Consider the following 8776-nt stretch of genomic DNA (forward strand, 5'->3'; position numbering starts at 1 on the left):
CCGGTCGCATTCACTTACATTCATTTTCATTCGTTAAAAGCAGCTTGTTATGCTGCTTGCATCTTTTTATGTATAGTCATAAACACTCTTGTTTGTAGAACAATTAGTTTGATCGTTTTCTGTCGTTTATTATTCCTAGTAATTTCTCCTATAGGAAACTCAATAGAAGTTCTAAAACAATGACAAAAACGATCATTTTTTCGCATTAAAGAATAAGGTTAATAAAGTTCATGACACTTATAATGGCCTCATGACAAGTCATGTTATCTTGGTAAAGTCACATTGTTATAACAAAAGAGTGGTTATGCATGAGGTTTGTACAGTTTTATAAAACACCACCTTCAATTAAAATGTTTCTGCAAATTCAAATTTACATATACACCGAGAGAAAGAGTCAAGCTAGCCATGCTATTAGCCAGGCTTACATTTTTGTGTCTCCAATTTATTTCTCCAGACACCCAGCCTGATGCGGAGAGTCAGGAAGATTACGAGGAAGAGAGCTTTGATTACAGCGAGAGGGAAAATCTAGCGAGCAACAACGCACAAGATATGGCCAAACTAGCCAAAATTAGCTACTACAACTACACCAAGGTTCCTGCTCGCTACAACACATCGTAAGCAGCTGACTGAGACACTATGTGGTTTAAGGCTGGGGAAAAGGACTAACGGTCATTTATGTAGTACTCTTGGCTCTGAAGTGAGCCACTGAGGATATAGCCATCATGAAGTGGATGTGCACTGGAAGCCATTTTGGCTCTGAGAAACAAAAGTGACAGCGGATTCATTTTAACAATGTCATTTTACATAAGGGATCATCTTGAAGTATTTTTTCTGTTTTTAAAGCCCATGTTCCTTTATTTGGACCATCTTAAAATGCAGTTCTTAATATATCCTTCCTGAGCCCAATTTAATGGTGGAGTGAAATGATATGTACAGAAATAAGATGACACTTGTTATATACAGACAATCTACAGCTCTAAATCGAGATTGATCTTGTTGGTGGCCAGCAAGTTAGATAACACTTTATAGGACTTAACCAAAGCTGACAAAAGTGCAAATAGTGCTCATTGCAATAACTTCCCCAGAATTTTTTTTTTTTCATTATAACTGACTTTTTGACAAGATTCTCCTCCAACATTTCAGAGTTTGTGTGAATTTTTTAGTGCCTTTTTTGTTTTATATCCGTGTTTCTCAACCACATTCCTGGAGGACCACCAAAACTGCTTGTTTTGGATGTCTCCTTTGTCTGTTACCCCCATTTCAGGTCTTTCAGTCTCTGCTAATGCAGGGTATATAGAGGAATGAGAGATTGAAATTCAATACCTTTTAAGAGATTTTTTAAAAGACTTTTTGCATACATTTTAAGACCTCATCACAACTTCAGGTATTAATTAGTAGCATTGCTGACATTTTAACTTGCACTATATTTAATAAATACTGCTTGCAAGAAACTAATAGAAAATGTTAGTGAATCAAAATGAATAAGTGTTAATCCAGCAAGTGGCGCTTTCACAACAGCAGAAATACCAGTGTTTCCCTGGTTACTGCAGTAAACAAAGCAGTGTGATGTCAAATCTAGCAGGGTTTATTTGATTTCATAAACTACACAGCATCGCAATATTCAAAAAATAAATTCAGGCAATCTTTAGCATACTGAAACCAAGTTTAATACCTTTAATACTTTGTAAGACCATGCGGATCATTACAGGACACCCTGTAATGAGTTGATTAGCTGAATCGGGTGTGTTCGCTTAAGGCAGGGATGTCCAAACTCGGTCCTGGAGGGCCGGTGTCCTGCATAGCTTAGCTTCAACTTGCTTCAACACACCTGCCTGGAAGTTTCTAGTATACCTAGAAAGAGCTTGATTAGCTGGTTCAGGTGTGTTTAATTGGGGTTGGAACTAAAATATGTAGGACACCGGCCCTCCAGGACGAAGTTTGGACACCCCTGGCTTAAGGAGACATGAAAATGTGCAGAGCTGGTGGTCCTCCAGGAATGTGGTTGAGAAACACTGTTTTAGATAATGGGCCATGCCTTGGCATTTGATCACTGTATGGCCTTCTGGAGATTTTCTTTGTGCTTAAATTATTGCAAATAGTATTTATTGTCATTATTTCTTGGCATTCACAAGTGTAAATACATTGCCAGTGTTACAGATGGATGGGTAAAAAACGCAGAAATTAAGCCTTGGGTTTAGTTCAATCTAACTGCATTACTTACACAAGTGCATTGTTTGGTCCATCTTGAAAGTGCAAGTCTTTTGTCTAGAATTTATATTAAGTTAATGAATGTAATACAAATTAAGATATCCCTTTAAAGCATTTCATATGTTTATCCACGTTTCAGCCCCCTGAAAAGGATTTTTTTCGTTTGTAGTCTGTTCTTGTACAACGTACTAGCTGACTGTGTGGGCTAAAACTGATTTCATTTTTAAAATGTGGTGATCGTTTTTTGCCGTGACTTATTCCAAACCTCATCCAATTTAATCTCCTTGGACATAAAACCTTGTAACGTGTACAGCATCTTTCCCAAAGTCACCAATACTGGTTGAATCTTGATGAGGATGCCCTAAAAACACTGGACAAAAATATTAACTGCCCTTGTGTGTGCAAGAGAGTGTCTCATCCATCATTCCTGCGCTGCGCTCAGGAGTGATGAACGACAGTCTGTCGACATGTGACAGGACTGGAGACCCAGCAGAGAATGATTGGGGAAATTCACCACGTATTCTCCATCTAGCTAGGCAACTCTAAAATGTTAAATGTGTAACATAAGATTTGGTGTATTTCTATTGTTTTAAAATGGTTGTTGTCCTTGCGTTTTGGGCTGTTAGCTCCGAGCTAGGCAGGAATTTTAGTTTTGTATGAGCTTTTAATTCTTTTGTTGCACACTGATGTGAATATAACGGTGATAAATGTGTGTTAAAACATTGTGCTATGGACATTATTGTAAATGAATACATTTATTTACCTTTAAACATGTGTGAAAGTGTGTTATAAATGATGCGAGACCAGGGTTCCAGGTGACTTGGTGATTTATTAGAGGGTTTCTCACATGGCCCTTGAACTTTCCTTTTCTCCTGTGGTATTATACAGTTTCTGACATACAGTACTTCATCTTACAAAAATAGACCCCTGGAGGTTCGGGAAGAGATGGGAGCGACCCATCAGCAGGATTAGCTAACAGAACAGCTAGGAACATCACTATTGTTTTATTACTCCTCCCTTAATACATTATGTTGTATTCATGACCTTTAAGTTAAAAATGAGGTACAAAAAGACAGACGCGCTCCGCGGTGTCCGGGCCTGTTGTCCTTCATTTGCCCAGAGCCTTGTCCAGGTTTGTCTTGATGGCATCCAGGAAGTCTGTGGTGTTGACGTAATGCTCATTCAGCTTGCAGCTGTGGTCAAAGACAAGACGGATGTTAATGACATCAGAGGTATTAGCTAGAGAAAAACTTAACTATGGATGTCAGCAGTTTCATCAATAGGGCTAGTCCTTTAAATGGAGGTCAAAGACATTAGACTGGGATCATTTATACATGCTCCGGATAATCTGCTGACTTACTTGGCGAGACCGTGAATGCAGCCGGCCAGATCCTTGGTCATAACGCCGCTCTCCACAGTCTCCACGCACACACGTTCAAGAGTTTGAGAGAACCTGTGGAAAGACAGAAGAAAAATTAATACTTACACTTTCTTATAAACGTTACTAATATGACAGGAATTCTGCTGTAGTCAGCCTGCCATTACACTACAGATATAATACAATAAAATAGGTGTGAAAGTGCCATTATATTATATAAATGTGCCAGTCACCAAATGGCCAATAACATGTTTAATTTCTTATATCAATGAATGAGTACGCTATATGGGTTAGAATGATTGTGCATGTGCTGAAAGCTGCTTATAATGTGCATTTGAAAATGCAACAAGAATCAAACATCTTCCCCAAATTGTAATGAGAATAAAAAAAATAATAATAATTAAAATATTTATATAATATAATATATATTATATATAATATTTATAATAATTAAAATTATTATTATTATTAGGAAAATAGAGGTTTCCTTACAGATTTACACAAGAATAAAAGCTCTGGGTGGTTTATTCAATAGTAAATAATCACAATGGTACTTTTTCATTTTAAAATATTATTTTAACATTTAAATACCAATTTCTATTTCAATAATTCTAAATTAGTTGAGTTTCCCCAATTAGTTTTATTCCTGTTGAAGCCAATAATCCACAGGTTTTGACCATCGTAAATGGCCAGTACATATTCTTAAGTCATCGCCCATTTGGAGGTACAGAAAAATGACTGGCAGCAATAAATGGGCTTACTTGATCAGGTCTGGGTTTCCATCAAGTTTGCCACGGTGTTCCAGTCCTCTAGTCCATGCGAAGATGCTGGCAATGGGGTTAGTGCTAGTTGGCCTTCCCTGTTAAATAAAGTTAAACAAAACACAAATACACTTTACATTTACATTTTATAATTACCGGCAACAAGTTCAGGGCTCTAGCTTTCACTCTAGAGAACTCTCGAGAAATATTCTGAACAGTTTAAGACTGCATGAAACTGGGTAAACATGCAATATTGTGGAGCATTTGCAGTAATACTCATTGCATTACAACTTTTCCTCAGTTTTATTATTAGCTATTTTAAAATCATTTAAATGATAATAATACTAAAACAGGTCATAGAGATTCTGATTTAATTCATGGGAATTTTAAAGAATATGATTGACTGAAATGTTTTTTAGATATTGTTATGATTACTTGCTGTTGTCATCGTTCTTTCGCCAATAGTATTTATTTCAGCTCTTAGCTCTGAGGCACTAGGTTCACTATTGGGCTGGTCTAGCCATTGGCATAACTGACAGCACCTACTGGGGAAGTGCGCCCAACTGATTGATCAAATTTAGATGAACAATCTATTCATGCAACACACAAATGATAATGAGTTTTAAATAAAAAATATTCTGCTATATTGTGCAGCCCTAGTTTTTTGGGTGGAAACAACAATCATTTATTTCCAGGAATATTCATGTATGTAGACGTGTATGATAAATACATAAAATATTCTGATCATACATTATGGTTTGCCAGGAAATAAACTAAATGCTTGTGTATCCCATTTGGCACGGTTTAACAACACCTAATATTTCCAAATTCATGCACAACAACAAGTGCTTCATAAAATAAAATAAATGTAAAAAAATGATGCTTAATTCTGCAATTTTTCCTCTCACCACAAGATGGCAGAAGGCATCTAAAATAAACTGAAGGAAGATCCAGCTTGCTTTATTTCAAAATCATCTTTCGATCATCATCTTTGCTTTTTAGATCAAACCGAAAATGTATCTGAAAAGATAATGAAAATTAGCAAGGCAATACTTTGCAATACACTAACCTTCTGGTGCTCACGGTAATGCCTGGTTACTGTGCCGTGTGCTGCCTCGGCTTCAATGGTCTTACCATCAGGACACACCAGAACTGAGGTCATCAAACCCAGAGAACCGAAACCTGCAGACATCATTCAATATTCTTTAAATCACCTACAAATACAATCATTTATCATTCATGAACCCAGGAAAATTGATCATGATTTTCCTCTTTGCTGTCTATATAAACCCTGACAACTAAAATGACTGAATATTAGGAGTGAAACTGAATACAAATTCAGACTTTTCAGTTTGGTAAGAACGTACTACACAAATACAGCGAAACATATAGTTTAGCATGTCTTCGTTTAATCTGATTGCTTTCTAAATCCCAATATTAAACTTTTGAACTGGAAACAATAAATAAAACTTCTTGAAAACAATATGCAATGTAGCCTTTACCTACATTTTACCTCAATAAACTCAACATAAGAACATCTGCAAATATTCGGCAATGAATTCATTACATTTTACCTGTTAGTAATCCGTAATGTATTTAAATAAGTGAGACAGCCACTGTGTAAATTGTTTCTACAACAAGTTAAAGTAGAAACAATGTAGATGTTATCGTAGAAGCTTACTAATGTGCAACTAATTTGCATAACATTGTACTTAAGTGTTGAATATTTTTAAAAATCATGAAATAAAATTAAAGTATTATTAAAGTAAAAAACATTATTCAATATCGAGATAAGTATTGAATCATGACTAGGCCCACACGGAATCTGTGTGCTCAGAAATCTGCAGATTTTTTGCCAATTGAGTATTTATTTACTAGTTTCAATGTGTGTAAATTTATATTTATTCAGTTTTTAAATTAATTTCTTTAATATTATTGACTAATATGAAAATGTTCCTTTGATTTATTTACAATATAGTTTGTAAAGTAATATTTTCTGTCTTTTAGTAGATATGTGAGAGACTTGCTTTGGTTACTAAATAAGTGGATCTAAGTTGATTTACATTGTAAACATTAAAGTTAAAAAGTAGTAGTATTTTTTGTTTCATAAAATAATTTTTAGTTACGATACTCCCAGTGCTTCCCACAGGTTTGAAATATACTTGCGGTAGTAGCCGGATTGAAACACATCGTTTACCCATAGCACATGGTTATCTATATGCAACAAAAAAGTGATTTTTAACAATATATTTTTATTATATTTTTATTTTTTAAAGCTTGTTGAAAAAAAAAAAAATCAAGTGATTGTTTTATTTTTATCTTATTGTTATACTTTTATTATGCCATGTGCACCCACTGACAGGTAAAATCTGTTGCTGACATTGGCAATACCGTGCAAAACATGTTATGTATAAAATATGTAATATCAACATCATCAAATTAAAAAAATACATACAGCAAATGAGAAATAAATGACAAAGCAATAAAAACATCTATGAAATAAAAAAGTGTAGATTATTTAAAGTCAAATGAGTTAATTAGCCATTTCTAATGGTGTACAAATAATATCAGGCTTAAAATAAAAATGACGATGACTCAAAAAGCGAAACCAAAAGCAGAGTCCTGGACATTTTAGGAAATTTTTTGAAACGCCGAACGAACTTGGTCTCTGCAGAGCACACAAGATTGTGACAGTTCTTGCACACACACATGGAGAAGTAGTAAAACGTGTAGGACGAGAGGAGATTTCCACTAGTTAATCGATCATGGTTGTTTGGCTATTGGGCAAATACAAAAAAAGTGTAAAGGGATAATAAATGTTTTTTTTTATTATTATTATTAGGTTCAAATATACTTAGGCGGCCAAATATACCAAAGCAACCGAGTAAAGTCTATGTGTGGGTAGCACTGACTCCCAAAATCATTGTATAAAACCGCAGATTCATGACTTAGGTCTATGTTTAAACCACGTGGCAGAGATCTTTTTGAAAATTGTAATCATTGAATTTTAGAAAACACTTTTCTTTTTTTTCTGGAAACTACGGTTTACTTAAATATAAGCATGTGTTCAGTGTTAGTTTTGTGCTGTAATAAAACATACTGAGGCATGACTTCAAAACCATGATTTTTGTGTACATTACACTCCCACTGAATGTATATTTATCTATAATTTTACCCTGAGCAAGAATGTCCGACTGCACATCTCCATCATAGTTCTTGCAGGCCCACACAAAGGCACCGGATGACTTCAGCACCTGAGCCACCATGTCATCAATCAGTCTGTGTTCATACCAGATCTTCAGCTTGTCAAACTCTGGCTTGTAGTTTCTGCCCATGCAAAAAAAGATGCTTCAATATTTTGCATTGAAATTACTTTGCAAGAAAAGTGTAGTTTCACATGTCAACACTGTGACAGCATGTCAGAGCGCTAATCTCATAATTACACAGCAACAAACGTTCATACAAAACACAATGGAAGTGCGTAAATAAAGCGTGCCAAAGACTGAATCGAATCCTCCTCACTTCTCAAAGATATCCTGGAAGATGTCCTTGAATCTGCCGTCATAAGCCTTCAGGATGGTGTTCTTGGTGCTCATGTAGAGAGGCCATTTCTTCTGGATGGCGTACTGGAAGCAGCTGTGAGCGAAGCCGGTGATAGACTATTAGAAAGGGAGGAAAAGACACAGTGTCATAAAGCTGGGCAAAATAAATGTTCCACTTTCACAATAGGGAATTCAGCTGGAGGAATTTCTGCAACGCTGGCTGTGCAGCTCTAATGGGTGAGCAAAATCACTCACTTCAAATATGAAGTAGAAAAGATGTAAAAAATAAATAAATACATTTCAGGCAGACACTTCATTCAGTAAATCTCCTTTGAGCTGGCAAAAGAGCCCACCATCCTCTTCATCTCTGGAGCAGCCTTAAGGCAGACTGTTGTAAACCCAAACAGAGCGTTCCTCTGACAACAAACAAAGACCTCAGGACACCAGGGTTCACTGTGGGTACATCATCTATAATCCAGACCTCATCCCTCTGAAGGTGTATGCGAAGAACATTACAGAATTTGAGTTTGAGGGCCTTAATTATACAAACTCAGAATACACGAGACAGTCTAAAAATGTCTCTAATTTAAGGTGTTATTTTTACACCTTTAAGACGGATCGTCAGAGTATAAGCTCATTAACAGGAAGACATTTTTCAAATTCATACATGCCTTTGCCTTTATCTCTAGTAGCTGTGCTCTATTAAGTTCACATTTGGATTCATTGTAATGAATGGATTCTTTGTTGGATGACGTAATTCAGAAAGTGCAAACATTAGGGGTCCCCCAACTTTCTCATCCAGTCATTCCTTTTTGCTGAATTTTTAAAATAAACTTTTAATTAATTGCAATTATCTGCATATTTTCAAAAAAAAAAAAAAGAAAAAA

At 35.6% G+C, this 8776-nt stretch overlaps 2 protein-coding genes across 14 annotated transcripts in view; one reads left to right on the forward strand and one right to left on the reverse strand.

The window, feature by feature from the left end:
* znf710a (zinc finger protein 710a) overlaps positions 1–2978 on the forward strand; it is a 48647-nt gene extending 45669 nt beyond the window's left edge. For 3 of the 13 annotated variants that reach the window (XR_012393597.1, XR_012393600.1, XR_012393593.1), the window contains exons 5-6: positions 455–1764; positions 1962–2978. Coding sequence is in view for 4 of the 13 variants with exons in the window: in XM_068214726.1 (XP_068070827.1) it covers positions 455–618 (164 nt within the window). In the remaining 9 variants the exon portion in view is untranslated. 13 annotated transcript variants of the gene reach the window in all.
* Positions 2979–3017: 39 nt separating this feature from the next.
* idh2 (isocitrate dehydrogenase (NADP(+)) 2) overlaps positions 3018–8776 on the reverse strand; it is a 20638-nt gene continuing 14879 nt past the window's right edge. Inside the window, 6 exon segments of the mRNA NM_199564.1 lie at positions 3018–3401; positions 3569–3661; positions 4348–4445; positions 5417–5529; positions 7523–7674; positions 7870–8006. Of these exon segments, the coding sequence (NP_955858.1) occupies positions 3317–3401; positions 3569–3661; positions 4348–4445; positions 5417–5529; positions 7523–7674; positions 7870–8006 (678 nt within the window). The 3' untranslated portion in view covers positions 3018–3316.

This window comes from Danio rerio, chromosome 18 (assembly GCF_049306965.1).
Source record: "Danio rerio strain Tuebingen ecotype United States chromosome 18, GRCz12tu, whole genome shotgun sequence".
In the NCBI taxonomy this organism is placed as follows: Eukaryota; Metazoa; Chordata; class Actinopteri; order Cypriniformes; family Danionidae; genus Danio; species Danio rerio.